Raw genomic sequence first — 20170 nt, 5'->3', positions numbered from 1 at the left:
GGGAGACCCAGCAATTCCTGGTAGATAGACCAGGACCGGGACCAGTGTACCCCCTCCGACAACGGAGGTACGGCCCGCCCGCCGATGGCGAGGACCTAGGGGCCATCCAGAACCAGTTTGTAGTGCCGCATGGCACCCCACAGCTCAGGGCCATGGTTAGCCATATCCCTAAGCTTACAGTGGAGGGAGACCCCTCTCTACACTTCCGTGAGATAGAGCAGGCAGCGTGCGTTAATGACTGCGATGAAGCAGAACAAGCAAAAATGCTGCTGTTTTCTCTGGGTGGTGACCTCCTCCAAACCTTATCAGATGAGTGCAAAAGGGGGCAGAAAGATTACGAGGAGTTAACGGATGAGATATTGGAGGCCATGGGACTCAATGACGGGAGTCCGTTCGCCCGGGTGGGAAAAACGGTACAGCTCCCTGGGGAGTCTCCACAGGCTTTCGCAGACAGGCTGTGGCCAGTCTACCGGAGCGCATGCCCGGGAATGCCAGGGCGGGCATTCCTGAACAGAGATCAATTGGCCCACTGGCTCCGCTGTCTCATGACAAACTGCCTGCCCCAAATTCAAACACGAGCTGCGGCCTGGTTTGACCCCCGTAGCCCCCAGACCACCGAGGAAACGGTGATCCGCCAGCTCACGATAGCATTTAAAAATATCAGGGGTATCGAGACGCCCCAACCCAAGGGGAAAGTCCACGAGGTTAAACCAGGGGCCCAGCATAAAAGGGAATGGCACCAGGCCAAGTTAAACTGCTATGGGTGCGGGAAGAACGGCCACTGGCGCAAAGATTGTAAAAACCCCTGGAAGGACACCAAGGGAAAGAATCCCACCGCCCCAGCCCAAAAGGCAGCGATGGGGGAGGCAGAGACAGGAATTGCCCCCGCTGCCATGGAGTCATTTTTTGAGGCCATGCGATCTTTTATGGCCAGCCAGGGAAGAATAGCAGCCACTACCGGTGTGGTAGCTCCCTCAGCCCCCTCTGACGATGCCCCGCTATGACTAGAGAAGAAAGCGCAGATCGGCCAGCAGGAAGTTAAATTCCTGGGCCTGACCGTCGGCGCAGGGGAAAGAGCCATAGACAAGGCTAGGAGGGAAGCGGTCCAAGAGCTACCAGTTCCCAGTACTGTGGAGGTGAAAAAGCAGGCAGCTGGGATCCAACCTGAGGTTAGAATTCCCCAGCTCCCAGCAGCTCCCAGCTCACAGGCAGCACCTGCAGGTGCAGTCAGGGGAGGAGTCACCCAGACCTCTGTCCAAACCACTCCCCCTCTCTTCTGGGACTCAGGTGGGGAGGAGGAGGAGCCCGAGGCAGGTAGCCCCGCCCCCGACCCAGGTTTTGAACCTGGAGAGGAAGACTCTCAGCAGCAGCAAACAGCAGGGGGTTGCCTGTCCCCAGCTCAGACTTAGGAAGGGAGGAGCCACAGGGGAAAAGCCCCCAGCCAGCGAGGGCTGCGACCCACAGCAAGGGTCCGCTCGCCAGGGTAGCCCCACCAACAGCACTTCCTAGGAGGTCCCCTCGGACACCCCAGCCTAGGAAGACATGGTCGCCGGCTCCCCAGTTTAAAAGGGCTACCTCCCGTGCTAAAGTTAAGTCGAAAGACAAAGGTCCTCAGCCAGCAGTCGCGGGCTGTGAGGGACCGGAAGTAAAGGTCAGTACAGCCAAGCCGCAGGGAGCAGCCTGCAGCAGTCCTGACAGAATTTGAGCTGGCCGCTCGGAGACGGGCGGCAGATGTATATGACTTTAGCAGTTAAGTTTGTAGTTTTAAGTTAAGATGTATAGGTTTATTATAAGGTGTGGAACCGTAATGTAATTTTAAGATGGAACCGTTCCAGTATTGTCTACGTGAGCCGAGGTCGAGGGACCCGCTCACACTTCACCTGAGCCAGGCAGCCTGTATGGGGCCCGGCCAGATGTTAAATTTTATCAGTTTGATTTTTCAGATGGTGACAGAACCAGACTAAACACCCACGAGCTTTTGGACGGGATTGGGAGACAAAGAAGGGGTGTTTTTAACAATGTCTTAACTGGTTTTAACACGGGGTCTCCTGTCATCAACAGCTGAGATGACATCGAGCTGCGGACCCAGATTAATGGTTTAAAAATGCAATTTAAGCCGGTGTACAGGGTGGAGAACATTGGTGTCATTCAGGGGGGTGCACACGTTCGTTTCACAGTGGTCCCGCCCTACGTCATAAAGTGGGAGCATGGTATGACGGGTACTGACCTCTCGGGGTGCCAGAGCCGGGGATCACACATAATCCTGTGTCCCCAGCACTTGAACGCCTATTCAAAACCGCAGTGCGGGTTCAGAGCTGCTGACGCGAAGCCTATAAACTGCACCATGGAAGCCATGGCACAAGGCCATGTTCCCCCACAGGTGGCGTATATAGGAGGTGGGACATATTGCATCACCACAGCAGCGTCTCACTACCAGCATGGTCAGCACAGCTGGTGTGCGGTGAGTGACAGCAGTTTCTGCTTTAAACCCGAGGCAGAAGTTCAAGTGGCACAGATACGAATTGTCCCCATCCCTGAACCATCCACTGTTCACCTCACTGTGAAAGAGAATTTCACCAACCTCCAAAAGTATGTAGCCCACTTTGGCTACCAGATCCCCCCTCTCCCAGAACACCTCGTTAAATTATTAAAAGCAGTAGGGGTGTCCCAAAAACACTTTTACACACTGGAACAGAAGACTGTCCAGATAGGGGCTGATATTCTGAGTATTACGACCCCACCCTGGTGGGACATCTTTGAGAATATAGAGGTCCCCTCCTGGATTCGTCTGGCATCACACGTGCTAGTAATCTGTCAGCTCGGGATCGTCCTCTACCTGGTTTGCGTCCAGTGTAGGAATAGGGGTCTCGAGGTAGTAGTTACAACACAAAGGGTATGGAAGGACCAGTATGCTCGGGTAGACGAAACACCCGTGTGAGTTCGGGGACGCATCCCTTGCGAGTGATGGCAGCCTGTTTCATTATTTTAATAAAGATGGTCCCTTCCGTGTTGTTTTCAATAAAGTAAGTTTACGTTTTGATGTTATTTTGAATAAAGATTGTTCATTGTTGTGTTGTATAGTATGCGAAATACTGTTTCATCCCAAGTGGTGCAGGGGTATTTGGACCCCTCCGTGCTGGGATTGTTGTAATTCAACCTTGTTTTCTATCCGAATGCCTGCCATACACTGGGGTTCTCTCCATGTAAGGGAATGTATGTGTCGAGGGATTAGGGATAGGTAAATAAAGGGGAAGGTTGTTTGTGACAGTCAGAAATCTTTGCTCACCTTGCATGGACACTTCAAGCAAGTTTAAGTATCCACAGGGGGGAGTGAAGGGATTCGCAAAATTTCACATGTTCCCCCCACCCCGAAGATTTATTGGAGTTATTAAAGAAACCCTGGTGTGACTGTTTTAAAAAATCCAAGGTCTCCCAAAATGGCTGCAGTCAGACACATGGCCGAGGACCGGCAGATTTGAAATTGCATTCTCAACAACTTGGCAGGCTTCGAGTCTCAGACAGGTTTCTTTAAACAATGCAGCTGCATTCTAGCCCTGAGGCAAGCTATCAACATGGCCGGCCAACACATCAAAATTCGAGCAGGAAGTGATCGCAGGACAAAAGGTGAACCATCAAGGTACATTCGGAACAATGGTAAAGCAGTTAGCGAACAGATCGATACAGGAAATGGCCATTAATGTAAATGGGCCAGAGATGGGGTCCTTTGTCTTACGTTTCGTGCTTAAATCAAACAATGAAGCAAGCTGATAAGGTATGAAAAAAACCTGTTACCAAGAGGGTATAACTGGGGCTGCCCAGTATCTCTCTCTCTTGGCGCTTCTCTCTTCGCCTCTTGGCCCCATCCTGTCTGTCTGCTAGCTGCTAAGAAGGAAGGCCATCCAGTAAACCTCGCAACCACATGTCGACGGCAGCAGCAGGCACAGGGGCCAGGCCTTTTCATCTGTTTTCACCGGTGAGCATTAATTTTCTGGCTGCCACAAGACAGCTTAGCATAGGTGTAAGGTTGGGGGTTAAAGGGGATATTGCTAAACTTGTGATTTTAGAATTTTCCCTCGATGTGTCCGTTTCTTTCAACCCGATAAGTGTAAGACTGTATTACATCCATAGCGATTTCTTTATCTTCTGTATTATACTGTTTACCTTGTAGTTTTAGTTTTCTTATTAATAAACATTGGTTTTCCTTGTACCAATCCACTGGTCTGTTTGTCTGTCTTTGTTACCACTCAATAAGTCCTCAGCTCAGAATCAGGAAGGGGTAAGCGATTCGCAACCGCACTGCGGGCAGGGCAGCTCAGGAAAACATAACTGGCTGACCTATTATAAGCCCGAGAAACAGTAAAAAAGAAACCCCTTACAGATGCGTACAAGGCCTGTCCAGATACCCCTGCGCATTCATGCTTACCATACGATTCATAGCTGTCAGTGGACTTGACACAGATGAGGATGTGTTGGTCCAGTAAATACTCTGGGTCAGAGATAATGGGTATTAACTGTGGGGGAAAAAGAGAAAATGTGAGTTGCAGGCAGTAATAGAGGCCAGACCCATGCTTCAGTAAGATATGTCTACCAGTCATTCTAAGCCCCCTCTTCCCCCACCCTCAAAGGCACTGACTCTTGTGGAGGGATGGGTTCTGGGGGCACTGGTTGTCCTACGCTGCCACTCCAGCCGAGATCGTCCACTCAGCAAGGCCAAGCCTCAAACCTGGGGCCTATTGGTTTATAAGGCTCACTCACACACTCGTGTCACTGAAGCACCAGGATATGAACATATAGAAGTCTCAGCACAGAAGGAAACCATTCAACTATCACGACTGTGCCAGTGCTAGCAACTTATCAGAGCTATCCTTTCCAATCTAATATTCTTATATTACCCCACACCCTGAAATATCTTTCCTCTTCAAGTATTTATCTAATTCTCCTTAAATGCTGTGATTGACTTGTCTTCAGTTGGGGAGTCAAAGACTAAGGAACATAGCCTTCAGGAGTGAAGTTAGAAAACACTTTTACACGTAAAGGGTGGTAGAAGTTTGGAACTCTCTTCCGCAAACGGCAGTGGATGCTAGCTCAATTGTTAATTTTAAATCTGCGATTGATAGATTTTTGTTAACCAAGGGTATTAAGGGATATGGGGCTAAGGCGGGTATATGGAGTTAGGTCACAGATCCTTGAAAGTGGAGTCACAGGTGGATAGGGTGGTGAAGAAGGCATTCAGCATGCTTGGTTTCATTGGTCAGAACATTGAATACAGGAGTTGGGATGTCTTGTTGAAGTTGTACAAGACATTAGTTAGGCCACACTTGGAATACTGTGTACAGTTCTGGTCACCCTATTATAGAAAGGATATTATTAAACTAGAAAGAGTGCAGAAAAGATTTACTAGGATGCTACCGGGACTTGATGGTTTGACTTATAGGGAGAGGTTAGACAGACTGGGACTTTTTTTCCTGGAGAGTAGGAGGTTTAGGGGTGATCTTATAGAAGTCTATAAAATAATGAGGGGCATGGATAAGGTAGATAGTCAAAATCTTTTCCCAAAGGTAGGGGAGTCTATAATGAGGGGGCATAGATTTAAGGTGAGAGGGGAGAGATACAAAAGGGTCCAGAGGGGCAATTTTTTCACTCAAAGGGTGGTGAGTGTCTGGAATGAGCTGCCAGAGGCAGTAGTAGAGGCGGGTACAATTTTGTCTTTTAAAAAGCATTTGGACAGTTACATGGGTAAGATGGGTATAGAGGGATATGGGCCAAGTGCAGGCAATTGGGACTAGCTTAGTGGTATAAACTGGGCGACATGGACATGTTGGGCCGAAGGGCCTGTTTCCATGTTGTAAACTTCTATGATTCTATGATTCTATCTCACTGAATGGCAGAACAGACTGGAGGGGCTAAATGGCCTACTCCTGTTTCTATGCTCCTAGTAGACTCATGTGGTAATAGATTCTACATTCTAATAACCTCTTGCATGAACACATTCCTTCGACTCTCCCCTTTATCCTTCTAGAACTATTCCTGAGTTTCTGCCCCTTTGTTATCGATTCACCAACTAGTGGAAATGATTTTTCACTATTCATGCTCTCAAACCCTTTCAGAATTTTCAATATTTCTCCAGTCCGGTGAGAACAGCCCCAGGATTTCACGTCTCTCACAGTAATGTCCTCCCATCCCTGGTATCATCCGACTGAATTGATGCTGCACCTTTCCCATGGTTCCAATATCCTTTCTATAACGTTAGATGAAGTAGAGTGGGAGGAGGCTCGTGTGGAGCATAAACACTGGTATAGACCTGTTGGGCCGAATGGCCTTTTTCTGTGCTGTAAATTCTATAATGGAGTACCCAAAACTAGGCTTCGAGGAGCTCCTGAACATTTACCTGACGAAGGAGGAAGCCTCCGAAAGCTTGTAGATTTCAAATAAAAATTGTTGGACTATAACTTGGTGTAAAATTGTTTACATTATTTATTGCACCTAATCACAGCATTTATTGGCCTAGTGGTAGAGAGATCTTATTTATTCAGCAGGGTAAGGGTTATTTCCGTACAAAAACACAAAGTAGTATTTTTATTTATAATTTTTAAAAAATTTATTCATGGGATGTGGGCGGCGCTGGCGAGGCTGGCATTTATTGCCCATCCCTAATTGCCCTTGAGAAGGTGGTGGTGAGCCGCCTTCTTGAACCACTGCAGTCCGTGTGGTGAAGGTTCTCCCACAGTGCTGTTAGGAAGGGAGTTCCAGGATTTTGACCCAGCGACAATGAAGGAATGGCGATGTATTTCCAAGTCAGGATGGTGTGTGACTTGGAGGGGAGCATGCAGGTGGTGTTGTTCCCATGTACCTGCTGCTCTTGTCCTTCTAGGTGGTAGAGGTCGCGGGTTTGGGAGGTGCTGTCGAAGAAGCCTTGGCGAGTTGCTGCAGTGCATCCTGTGGATAGTACACACTGCAGCCACAGTGCGCCGGTGGTGAAGGGAGTGAATGTTTAGGGTGGTGGATGGGGTGCCAATCAAGCGGGCTGCTTTGTCCTGGATGGTGTCGAGCTTCTTGAGTGTTGTTGGAGCTGTATTCATCCAGGCAAGTGGAGAGTATTCCATCACACTCCTGACTTGTTCCTTGAAGATGGTGGAAAGGCTTTGGGGAGTTAGGAGGTGAGTCACTCGCCGCAGAATACCCAGCCTCTGACCTGCTCTTGTAGCCACATTATTTATATGGCTGGTCCAGTTAAGTTTCTGGTCAATGGTGACCCCCCAGGATGTTGATGGTGGGGGATTCGGCGATGGTAATGCCATTGAATGTCAAGGGGAGGTGGTTAGACTCTCTCTTGTAGGAGATGGTCATTGCCTGGCACTTGTCTGGCGCGATTGTTACTTGCCACTTATCAGCCCAAGCCTGGATGTTGTCCAGGTCTTGCTGCATGCGGGCACGGACTGCTTCATTTTCTGAGGGGTTGTGAATGGAACTGATCTCTGTGCAATCATCAGCGAACATCCCCATTTCTGACCTTATGATGGAGGGAAGGTCATTGATGAAGCAGCTGCAGATGGTTGGGCCTAGGACACTGCCCTGAGGAACTCCTGCAGCAATGCCCTGGGGCTGAGATGATTGGCCTCCAACAACCACTACCATCTTCCTTTGTGCGAGGTATGACTCCAGCCACTGGAGAGTTTTCCCCCTGATTTCCATTGACTTCAATTTTACAAGGGCTCCTTGGTGCCACACTCGGTCAAGTACTGCCTTGATGTCAAGGGCAGTCACTCTCACCTCACCTCTGGAATTCAGCTCTTTTGTCCATGTTTGGACCAAGGCTGTAATGAGGTCTGGAGCCGAGTGGTCCTGGCGGAACCCAAACTGAGCATCGGTGAGCAGGTTATTGGTGAGTAAGTGCCGCTTGATAGCACTGTCGATGACACCTTCCATCACTTTGCTGATGATTGAGAGTAGACTGATGGGGCGGTAATTGGCCTGATTGGATTTGTCCTGCTTTTTGTGGACAGGACATACCTGGGCAATTTTCCACATTGTCGGGTAGATGCCAGTGTTGTAGCTGTACTGGAACAGCTTGGCTAGAGGCGTGGCTAGTTCTGGAGCATAAATCTTCAGCACGACAGCCGGGATGTTGTCGGGGCCCATAGCCTTTGCTGTATTACTACAACTGCTCTGACCAGCACTTACTGTAAAACAAATGAACTTTTTTTTTATTCGTTCATGGGATGTGGGCATCACTGGCAAGGCCAGCATTTATTGCCCATCCCTAACTGTCCTTGAGAAGGTGGTGGTGAGCCGCCTTCTTGAACCGCTGCAGTCCGTGTGGTGAAGGTTCTCCCACAGTGCTGTTAGGAAGGGAGTTCCAGGATTTTGACCCAGTGACGATGAAGGAACGGCGATATATTTCCAAGTCGGGATGGTGTGTGACTTGGAGGGGAACGTGCAGGTGGTGTTGTTCCCATGTGCCTGCTGCCCTTGTCCTTCTGGGCGGTGAGGTCGCGGGTTTGGGAGGTGCTGTTGAAGCAGCCTTGGCGAGTTGCTGCAGTGCATCCTGTGGATGGTGCACACTGCAGCCACAGTGCGCCGGTGGTGGAGGGAGTGAATGTTTAGGGTCTATTTGGTGTGCCAATCAAGCAGGCTGCTTTGTCCTGGATGGTGTCGATCTTCTTGTGTGTTGTTGGAGCTGCACTCATCTAGGCAAGTGGTGAGTATTCCATCACACTCCTGACTTATGTCTTGTAGATGGTGGAAAGGCTTTGGGGAGTCAGGAGGTGAGTCACTCGCCACAGAATACCCAGCCTCTAACCTGCTCTTGTAGCCCACAGTATTTATATGGCTGGTCCAGTTAAGTTTCTGGTCAATGGTGACCCCCAGGATGTTGATGGTGGGGGATTCGGCGATGGTAATGCCATTGAATGTCAAGGGGAGGTGGTTAGATTCTCTCTTGTTGGAGATGGTCATTGCCTGGCGCGAATGTTACTTGCCACTCATCAGCCCAAGCCTGGATGTTGTCCAGGTCTTGCTGCATGCGGGCACGGACTGCTTCATTATCTGAGGGGTTGCGAATGGAACTGAACACTGTGCAATCATCAGCGAACATCCCCATTTCTGACCTGAAGATGGAGGGACGTTCATTGATGAAGCAGCTGCAGATGGTTGGGCCTAGGACACTGCCCTGAGGAACTCCTGCAGCAATGCCCTGGGGCTGAGATGATTGGCCTCCAACAACCACTACCATCTTCCTTTGTGCTAGGTGTGACTCCAGCAACTGGAGAGTTTTCCCCCTGATTCCCATTGACTTCAATTTTACTAGGGCTCTTTGGTGCCAAACTCGGTCAAATGCTGCCTTGATGTCAAGGGCAGTCACTCTCACCTCACCTCTGGAATTCAGCTCTTTTGTCCATGTTTGGACCAAGGCTGTAATGAGGTCTGGAGCCGAGTGGTCCTGGCGGAACCCAAACTAAGCATCGGTGAGCAGTTTATTGGTGAGTAAGTGCCGCTTGATTGCACTGTCGACGACACCTTCCATCACTTTGCTGATGATTGAGAGTAGACTGATGGGGCGGTAATTGGCTGGATTGGATTTGTCCTGCTTTTTGTGGACAGGACATACCTGGGCAATTTTCCACATTGTCGGGTAGATGCCAGTGTTGTAGCTGTACTGGAACAGCTTGGCTAGAGGCACAGCTAGTTCTGGGGCACAAGTCTTCAGCACTACAGCCGGGATGTTGTCGGGGCCCATAGCCTTTGCTGTATCCAGTGCACTCAGCTGTTTCTTGATATCACGTGGAGTGAATCGAATTGGCTGAAGACTGGCTTCTGTGATGGTGGGGATATCGGGAGGAGGCTGAGATGGATCATCCACTTGGCACTTCTGGCTGAAGATGGTTGCAAACGCTTCAGCCTTGTACGTTTGCACTAACGTGGTGGACTCCGCCATCATTGAGAATGGGGATGTTTGCAGAGCCTCCTCCTCCCGTTAGTTGTTTAATTGTCCACCGCCATTCACGATTGGATGTGGCAGGACTGCAGAGCTTTGATCTGATCCGTTGGTTGTGGAATCGCTTAGCTCTGTCTATAGCATGTTGCTTCCGCTGTTTAGCATGCATGTAGTCCTGAGTTGTAGCTTCACCAGGTTGGCACCTCATTTTTAGGTACACCTGGTGCTGCTCCTGGCATGCTCCTTTACACTCCTCATTGAACCAGGATTGATCCCTGGCTTGTTGGTAATGGTAGAGTGAGGAATATGCTGGGCCATGATGCTACAGATTGTGCTGGAATACAATTCTGCTGCTGCTGATGGCCCCCAGCAACTCATGGATGCCCAGTTTTGAGCTGCTAGATCTGTCCTGAATCTGTCCCATTTAGCACAGTGGTAGTGCCACACAACACGTTGGATGGTAACCTCAGTGTGAAGACGGGACTTCGTCTCCACAAGGACTGTGCGGTGGTCACTCCTACCAATACTGTCATCGACAGATGCATCTGCGACAGGTAGATTGGTGAGGACGAGGTCAAGTAGGTTTTTCCCTTGTGTTGGTTTGCTCACCACCTGCCGCAGGCCCAGTCTGGCAGCTACGTCCTTCAGGACTCGGCCAGCTCGATCAGTAGTGGTGCTACCGAGCCACTTTTGGCGATGGACATTGAAGTCTCCCACCCAGAGTACATTCTGTGCCCTTGCTACCCTCAGTGCTTCCTCCAAGTGGTGCTCAACATGGAGGAGGACTGGTTCATCAGCTGAGGGAGGGCGGTTGGTGGTAATCAGCAGGAGGTTTTCTTGCCCATGTTTGACCCGATGCCATGAGATTTCATGGGGTCCAGAGTCAATGTTGAGGACTCCCAGGGCCACTCCCTCCAGACTGTATATCACTGTACCGCCACCTCTGGTTGGTCTGTCCTGCCGGTGGGACAGGACATACCCAGGGACGGTGATGGAAGAGTCTGGGACGTTGGCTGAAAGGTATGATTCTGTGAGTATGGCTATGTCAGGCTGTTGCTTGACTCGTCTGTGGGACAGCTCTCCCAATTTTGGAACAAGTCCCCGGATGTTAGTGAGGAGGAGTTTGCAGGGTCGACTGGGCTTGGTTTGCCTTTGTCCTGTCCGGTGCCTAGTGGTCCGAAGCGAGGTGGTCCATCCAGTTTTATTCTTATTGTGACTTTCTGTAGCGAGATTGTGCAACAGAGGGCGATTAAGAATCAACCACATTGCTGTGGGTCTGGAGTCACATCTTGGCCAGACCGGGTAAGGATGGCAGGTTTCCTTCCCTAAAGGACATTAGTGAACCAGATGGGTTTTTACAACAAAACGGTAGTTTCATGGCCACCATTTTTTTTTAATTCCAGATTTTTATTTAATTAATTGAATTTAAAATTCCCCAGCTGCCGTGGCGGGATTTGAACTCATGACTCCGGATTATTAGTCCAGTTCTCTGGATTACCAGTCCAGTAACGTAACCACTATGCTGCCGTACCCATAATTAACTGATTTCTTAAGAATTATGGAACGTTGTAATTCTAAATTCAGCTGATGACTGTGAGAAATTAGACAACAGGAAAGTCTTCTTTACCTTGGCGGGAGTGCTCCACACAACAGTCAGGTTCTCATCTCTGGATTCCTGGTTCTCACCTTCAGCGCTCTTCACAACATCTAGAGGAAGCACAAGATTGGTACAGATTCCCGCCCAATGCAGAGCGAAGAATGCGCAAACAGCTGGAGACAGTGTCCTAGAAGTTTCAATGACCAATCTACACAGGCCCAGTGGCTGCTGATAGCTGATTCCACCAAATGGAGTCCATCTATTACAAAACAGATGGAGGCCATTCTGCCCATCGCATCTGGGCCGGTGCTAGCTCTGCAACTCGCTGTCAGGGAGACAGACATACAGACACACGAGGAGACCGTCACACAGAGGAACAGGGAGACAGGGAGGCCGAGGGGGCAGGGAGACCAAGGGGGCAGGGAGGCTGAGGGGGACAGGGAGGCCAACACACAGGAGGACCGGGAACATAGGAACGTAGGAACAGGAGTAGGCCATTTAGCCCCTTGAGCCTGTTCCACTATTCAACGAGATCATGGATAATCTGTGACCTAACTCCATATACCCGCCTTAGCCCCATATCACTTAATACCCGTGGTTAACAAAAATATTTCAATCTCAGATTTAAAATTAACAACTGAACTAGCATCAACTGTCATTTGCGGAAGAGAGTTCCAAGCTTCTACACCCTTTGCGTGTAGAAGTGTTTCTGAACTTCACTCCTGAAAGTCCTGCCTCTAATTTTTAGGCTATGTCCCCTAGTCCTAGACTCCCCAACCAGCAGAAATAATTTCCCTCTATCTACACTATCAGTTCCCCTTAATATCGTGAAAACTTCGATCAAATCATCTCTTAATCTTCTAAATTCCAGGGAATACAACCATAGTTTGTGTAATCTCTCCTCATAATTTAACCCTTGGAGTCCAGGTATCATTCTAGTAAACCTACGCTGCACTCCCTCCAAGGCCAATATATCCTTCCTAAGGTGCGGTGCCCAGAATTGAACATAGTACTCCAGGTGTGGTCTAACCAGGGCTTTGTATTGCTGTAGCATAACTTCTATCCCCCTTGGATTCTAGTCCTCTAGATAGAAAGGCCAGCATTCCATTAGCCTTTTTGATTATTTTCTGTACCCGCCCATGACATTTTAATGATCTATGTACACGGACCCCCAAGTCTTTTTGGACCTCCCCTGTTTTGAGCTTTTCACCATTTAGAAAGTACACTGATCTATCCTTTTCAGGTCCAAAGTGGATGATCTCACACTTGCCTACATTGAAATCCATTTGCCACAGTTTTGCCCAGTCACTTAATCTATTAATATCTCTCTGTAATTTTACTGCTTACAATGCTGCCTATCTTTGGGTCATCGGCAAGCTTGGATATGTGGCTCTTTATCCTGTCACCTAAGTCGTTAATAAATACAATGAATAGTTGAAGCCCCAACACACATCCCTGTGGGACACCACTATTCACATCCTGCCAATTTAAGTACCTGCCCATTATCCCTGCTCTCTGTCTCCTGCTGCTCATCCAATTTCCTAACCAGGTCAATAATTTGCCCTCAACTCCATGAGCTTCAACTTTAGCTAACAGACTCTTATGAAGGACTTCATTGAATGCACATAGAAGGACAGGGAGACAGACAGACAGAAGGACAAGGTGACAGACAGACAGAAGGACAAGGTGACAGACAGACAGAAGGACAGGGTGACAGACAGACAGAAGGACAGGGTGACAGACAGACAGAAGGACAGGGTGACAGACAGACTTACGCACACATATCGAAATTTCAGTTCTGGGGAAAGATTAATGAAGTTACGTTTGTTTTCTTTTGAAAAGGAGAACGAGTTGATTCAATTGAAATTTTCAAGGTTATAGTCTTGTGACAAGTAGACAAGCACAACTCGCACATACATACATACAGATACGAACATGCATGCAGACATGAACACAGATACATGCAGTCACACACAGATACATGCAGACATGAGCACAGACATTATAGACATACACACAATCCACAAATAAACACAGACGTTGTCAAATACAGGCACACACACAAATGTAGCTAGTCAGCCAGACATTGACATAGTCGACCAGACACAGGGAAAGTGCAGTATGACCTGGTAGACACACATGGGGCTTTGGATGAGACACACTGATGAGTGAGTATTCTTACTTTCTAAGCAGCTAGAGTGGAATTCAATGAAGAACTTTGTCTTGGATTTGGTTTTCAATTTCGCTTCACACTTGAGAAAATTGATTGTGCCTTGCGAGTCAGCATTGTTGGGGTCTGAGGAGTGAAGGTCATGTGTTAGTAGAGTCTCCGCCATTAAAGTCTCTGTGAACCTCACATCAGCTGCTTTCATTCCTGTTTAAAGCTCCGTACACCATTGTCCTTCACCGTATCCAGGTTTGCAATTCTCTTCCCCGGACTGACTGAGGGCAGAGCAGTCATGGAAACCATTTTATGTTTCTCCCCCCTCTCCTCCGATGGCTCGGATTCTTGATGGGGGCATGGGTTTTACAGGCACGGGCTGGCTTCTGATACCTCGCCCAATTGGCTCTTTTTCACGTGGAAGTCCAGACGGTGTGGTCCCGATTTTAACTCCCCCCTGCCTGGCGGAAACCAGGAGGGGCAGGTGGCCAATTAAAATGAGGGCAGTCACTTACCCCCTCTGATCCTGCTGCCTTCACGCCATGTCCCGATCTTAACCTGCTCTTCTGAGCAAGCGAGTGAGACACCCGCAGGAAGGAAGTAGGGTCCGTTTTAATCGGAGGCCTGAGCGGGGGAGCAGTGAGGGCTTCCCAGCCAGGCCAGACCTGCTGGGAGGGGCATCGTGGGCCAAAGGAAGCCCAAGTGTGTAAGTAATAAAATGTAATTTTAGGTGTCCTTGTGGGCCTCACAAGGAAGCCTTGGGCCCCCCCTTGCCCCAGAGTCCCTGGGTGTGCCGCCCGCTTTGGGGCTCGCATGCACCATACCCATCCCCGCTCCCCCAACTTTAAAATCGGGGCCTGAGTGTCGGTAGGCTACTGGAAGTTGTACAGGCCCAGGCCCCTTAAGCTTTGGTCCAGAACTCCCTCTGTGGTCCTGAAAGGGTAAATGAGAAGATATAATGACTACTAACCAGTCTTAGACACAAATTGCTTTGACACGCCCACCTCGAAGGTTGCAAATACCGGAGAATGATCGCTGGTGACGATGTCTGTGGTGCAGCCTATGATTGAACATCAACAGTTAGACATTGGATTTTCAGCACAGTTACTGCAAACTGCACAGTGCACAAATTAAAATAATACTGGGACTTGGCACCTACCTAAAGACAGATGATGGACTGGTGCAGTGTGTGAGACATTATTCTTTCACCTCTGAAATCTAACAGCATCAAAGTCCCCTCTGTCTGCTATCTATAAATGTCCTACATGAAATAAGTGTGGGGCAGTGTAAATCCAGTCCCCAGTGAATAAGGGCTGACAGCACAAAACTGTCCCTAATTCGTACTAACTGGTAATCTCACTCAGAGAGGTTACAAGATGATTGGTGTGGGAAATGGGATAGTATCACACTAATGCAGTTGGGGACACTCTTCTAAAGGTTAAGGAACATCATGGGACAGAGTAGAGGGAGCTTCGCACTGCATCTAAAGAAAGTGCAGCGGGAGCATCCCCTTAATAGGATTGTTAAGAGCTGGAGTGGCCCTTTATTGGGGTTGCTAAGAGCATTGCTATGGATTTGCTAATGATCAACTCCCATTGAGGAGTTCCAACATGGCCTGTCACTTCTCAGAATCTCAATGGCAACATGAGTGCCAATCAAACCTCATTTACAAAAAATGAACTAGTTGACGAATGTGCAGCTCAAGAGCACAAAAGAGGAAATTTGGAGGTTTCCTGAGGCCCAACTGAGGGATGGTAGAATGTGTGGCCCACTTGCAACCTCTCAGATGTTGAATCAGTAATCTGAGCCTCATTATTTGGGAAAGGCAGTGAGGTACAGGGAGGAAGGGGTCTCTAATGACAGACCGTTCAATCATGCCCCACCCCCACACCACCACTCCTGGAAGCCGGTACCAGAGCAGCACTGGGGAAGGCCTGAGAACAGATCACTCCCCACCTCCTCCTCAAACCCCACCGTGGCTTTAGTCAATAGGTGAAAGATAACCCAGGGTGACAACAGGGGAGCGTTACCATCTTATAATTATCCAGTCACAGACAAATAATTGATGCTTCAGCAAATCCAAACCACCTTAGCGATCTTTTCACTTCACCCATGTGTCCTTCATGTTGGAGAGCCCAAATACCTTGAACTTCCCTGCACCCCAGGATATTTCTTCACCCCTCCCAGTAATGCCAGAAGAGGAACCCCAGTCAACTTTCTTCACACACATTTCATTCAATAACACAAACCAAAACTTTCAGCAGATGAAGTAACGTGTTTTTGGGGGACCGACACAAGTGGCAACAGAGAACTCTCTCGCCGGGGTACTCCCAATATCGCCCACCTCCCTTTCACCTGTGGCACCCATAAAACCGGCTGCTCCATGTCGCTCTGAGCCCCCATTCGCAGCCTGGTCAGAATTCAGTGCTGTTCCCCTCTTTCTCTTACTCTCCAGTAGCAGTCAAGGGAATTCTATCAGGGTTCCGGGTTATCCCAGTTTACACATCATATGTGAAATGGTCCTATTAAAACACAGCTACATTCCTCGAGGACAAAGGTGGGATTGTGGCCCCAGAAAGAAAGTTGATGGGAAACATGACAGTGCCAGAAGTGGGTGAGCTCCCTCTATGTGTGTGAGTACGTAACGTGTGATGTCACTGTCTGTGTGGGTTTGTGTGAGTGGATACTGTGTGTGCATGTGTGTATTTGTGTTGACTGGTGTGTTTGTGTCTGTGTGGGGGTCCATGCGTGCAGGGGTGAGGATAGCCTGCAGTGCTGTTTCAGTGTCAGATTTAAACCGTAAAATTACTGGAGCCAATTGTTGGCTGTGTACTCACTGTACCTCAACAAGATAGAAAAGGACCGTATAAACATAACTCAGTTAAATGGAAGCAGATTGAGGACATACAATAAAGCTCCTCCTTACCATAGGACTGACACATGACATGAACGTTGGGGTAGCTTTTCCACAGCACTCGGTCACACCAGGATGGCAGGTTATACTTTAGCTGGGGAGAGAACAATCAGTTACCAACCACACTGGACAATCCCTCAGCAGAGCACCATTCCCAATTCAGCTCTTACTCAAACCTAATTTTCAGGTCATTTTCCCCCAATACTACAATCTATCTGCGATCTCTCTACAACCCTCCGAGATCTCTGCGCTCCTCTAATTCTGGCCTCTTGCATATTCCCGATTTTCATCGCTCCACCATTGGCGGCCATGCCTTCAGCTGCCTAGGCCCTAAGCTCTGGAATTCCCTCCCTAAACCTCTCTACACCTCTCTCATCCTTTAAGACGTCCTTAAAACCTCTCTCCCTGTCCTAATATCTCCTTATGTGGCTCAGTGTCAAGTTTTGTTTGATTATGTTCCTGTGAAGCGCCTTGGGACATTTTAGTACGTTAAAGGCACTATATAAATGCAAGTTGTTGAGAGGACAGGCCCTGCTATCTGCTCTCAGGCCTGGTCAAATCTTCTTTTCAATCGTTGGGCCACCCTGGATTCAGGAGCAGCTCATTTACACAAAGTGTCAGAAAATTAAAGTCTTTGGAGTACAAGATCTTTGTGCTTAGAAGCAATTAGCCCCAATCTCATATCTAAGTTTGCCGATGACACAAAGATTGGTGGCATTGTAAGCAGTGTAGATGAAAACATAAAATTACAAAACGATATTGATAGATTAGGTGAATGGGCAAAACTGTGGCAAATGGAATTCAATGTAGACAAATGTGAGGTCATCCACTTTGGATCAAAAAAGTATAGAACAGGGTACTTTCAAAATGATAAAAAGTTAAAAACAGTGGATGTCCAAAAGGACTTAGAGGTTCAGGTACATAAATCATTGAAGTGTCATGAACAGGTGCAGAAAATAATCAAGAAGGCTAATGGAATGCTGACCTTTATATCTAGAGGACCAGAGTACAAGGGGGCAGAAGTTATGCTGCAGCTATACAAAACCCTGGTTAGACCGCACCTGGAGTACTGAGAGCAGTTCTGGGCACCGTACCTTCGGAAGGACATATTGGCCTTGGAGGGAGCGCAGCGTAGGTTTACTAGAATGATACCCGGACTTCAAGAGTTAAGTTACGAGGAGAGATTACACAAATTGGGGTTGTATTCTCTGGAGTTTCGAAGGTTAAGGGGTGATCTGATCGAAGTTTATAAGATAATAAGGGGAACAGATAGGGTAGATAGAGAGAAACTATTTCCGCTGGTTGGGGATTTTAGGAGTAGGGGGCAGTGTCTAAAAATTAGAGCCAGACCTTTCAGGAGTGAGATTAGAAAACATTTCTACACACAAAGGGTGGTAGAAGTTTGGAACTCTCTTCCGCAAACGGCAATTGATACTAGCTCAATTGCTGAATTTAAATCTGAGATAAATAGCTTTTTGGAAACCAAAGGTATTAAGGGATATGGGCCAAAGGCAGGTATATGGGGCTATATCACAGATCAGCAATGATCTTATCAAATGGCGGAGCAGGCACAAGGGGCTGAATGGCCTACTCCTGTTGCTATGCTCCTAATCCATGGCCTCAGAGAGGATGATGGGTTTCTGGATCGTACTCTCCTGCATGTGGTCACTTCAGAGGCAACAGGAGACGTTTCAGGGCACACAAATAGTGTAGAAAGAGAGAAGTGGGTGACCATCCGCAGGGGCAGCAGAGGGTGGCAGACTCACAGGTGCAGGGAAACCTTGAGTTAATGGAGCTAATAGATATATAGGTTTGAACAGCTGTGAGGAAGTGACTCAGAGAAGGGTGGTCCTGAGCAACACTCTGGCAACATGGAGTAGATTATCCAGGAGGGTGAGAGACAGGTGGACCTGAAGAATAGAAGAGAGCAAATAACGAGAGATCCTATAATAAGAGGTATAGACAGTCTTTTTTACAATTAAAACTGGGAGGCCTGAATGGTATGTTGCCACCCAGGGTGAAGGACATAATGAAATGAGTGGGAAAACTTGGAACTTGGAGGTGATGGTGTTCCATTGGGTCGGCTCGGTCTGTATTCACTCGAGTTTAGAAGAATGAGAGGGAATCTCATTGAAACATATAAAATTCTGACAGGGCTAGACAGACTGGAAGCAGGGAGGATGTTTCCCCTGGCTGGGGAGTCCAGAACAAGGGGTCACAGTGTCAAGTTAAGGGGTAGGACATTTAGGACTGAGATGAGGAGAAATTTCTTCACACAGAGGGTGGTGAACCTGTGGAATTCTCTACCACAGAAGGCTGTGGAGGCCAAGTCACTGAATATATTTAAGGAGCTGGATAGATTTCTAGACACAAAAGGCATCAAGGGGTATGGGGAGAGAGTGGGAATATGATATTGAGATCGAGGATCAGCCATGATCATACTGAATGGCGGAGCAGGCTTGAAGGGCCGAATGCCCGACTCCTGATCCTATTTTCTATGTTTTTATGTTTCCTAGCACCTGCTGCACTTGTCTGTCTAGGTGGTGGAGGTTGTAGGTTTGGGAGGTGCTGCTGAAGAAGCTAATTCAGAGGAACCAAATGCTGGCAGGTGTGGAAAATGGAAATCTTCACATTGACACATTGTGGGCACTGTTCTGAGATTGGGGCTGAGGCACGTTATTGGGACAATACAGAGGGAGCTTTACTTTGTATCGAACACATGTTGTACCTGCCCTAGGAGTGTTTGATGGGACAATGCAGAAGGAGCTTTACTCTGTATCTAACACATGCTGTCCTTGACCTGGGTGTATTTGATGGGACAGTGTGGAGGGAACTTTACTCTGTATCTAACCCGTGCTGTACCTGACCTGGACATGTTTGATGGGACAGTTTAGAGAAAGCTTTACTCTGTATCTAACCCGTGCTGTACCTGACCTGGACATGTTTGATGGGACAGTTTAGAGAAAGCTTTACTCTGTATCTAACTTGTGCAATAGCTGTCCTGAAACAGAAAGTGCTTCATTCCCAGCTCTGACATCCCTCACCTTGGTGAGCACAAAATTTACTTGAAAAAAATAAATTGGAAAAGGAGCCACTTTTATGATACTCACTCCGGTGGCCTTTTGTTTGATGTAGTTGTACATGTCTCTGCTGTCCCGATCATAGCGATAGGATGGAGGGAAGGTGATCTCCTCTTCCTCTGCAATATGAAAAAATGCTGTGATAAAATGACTTACTGCTTTTTCTCTCCATGCTCCAGCATCCTGACATGATCCACAATGGCCCAGTGTGCCTCTCCATCTCATTTCACTGTGTCCTCACAGGTAATGCCTGGCCTCTGGACACTGCCAGCTCATGAGCTCAGCGAGTCAGGGGGGATCGGAAACCCTGAGCTCTAGCATCTCTTGACACAGTGCCGAGAGCTCGGTCACCCACGGCAGAGCTCTGACATGCCCTCAGGTGTGTAGTCCCCACAGTGCAGCCAGAGCAGAGGCTTGCCAGAAATTGAACAAAAAAATTCACCCAATTTTACAACAGGGAGTCACCTCCTCTCAAGGCTTCACC

At 48.3% G+C, this 20170-nt stretch overlaps 1 protein-coding gene across 1 annotated transcript in view; it reads right to left on the bottom strand.

Moving 5' to 3' along the window:
* The window catches only part of inpp5d (inositol polyphosphate-5-phosphatase D), a 177977-nt gene that overhangs the window by 47100 nt on the left and 110707 nt on the right, over positions 1 to 20170 (bottom strand). Inside the window, exons 17-22 of the mRNA XM_067995537.1 lie at positions 19717 to 19805; positions 16619 to 16700; positions 14663 to 14752; positions 13714 to 13827; positions 11562 to 11641; positions 4424 to 4511 (exon numbers count right to left, since the gene is read on the bottom strand). Coding sequence (XP_067851638.1) covers positions 4424 to 4511; positions 11562 to 11641; positions 13714 to 13827; positions 14663 to 14752; positions 16619 to 16700; positions 19717 to 19805 — 543 coding nt within the window. The remainder of the gene's footprint in view (positions 1 to 4423; positions 4512 to 11561; positions 11642 to 13713; positions 13828 to 14662; positions 14753 to 16618; positions 16701 to 19716; positions 19806 to 20170) is intronic.

This window comes from Heptranchias perlo, chromosome 13 (assembly GCF_035084215.1).
Source record: "Heptranchias perlo isolate sHepPer1 chromosome 13, sHepPer1.hap1, whole genome shotgun sequence".
In the NCBI taxonomy this organism is placed as follows: Eukaryota; Metazoa; Chordata; class Chondrichthyes; order Hexanchiformes; family Hexanchidae; genus Heptranchias; species Heptranchias perlo.
This window is presented reverse-complemented; position numbering and strand designations above follow the sequence as displayed.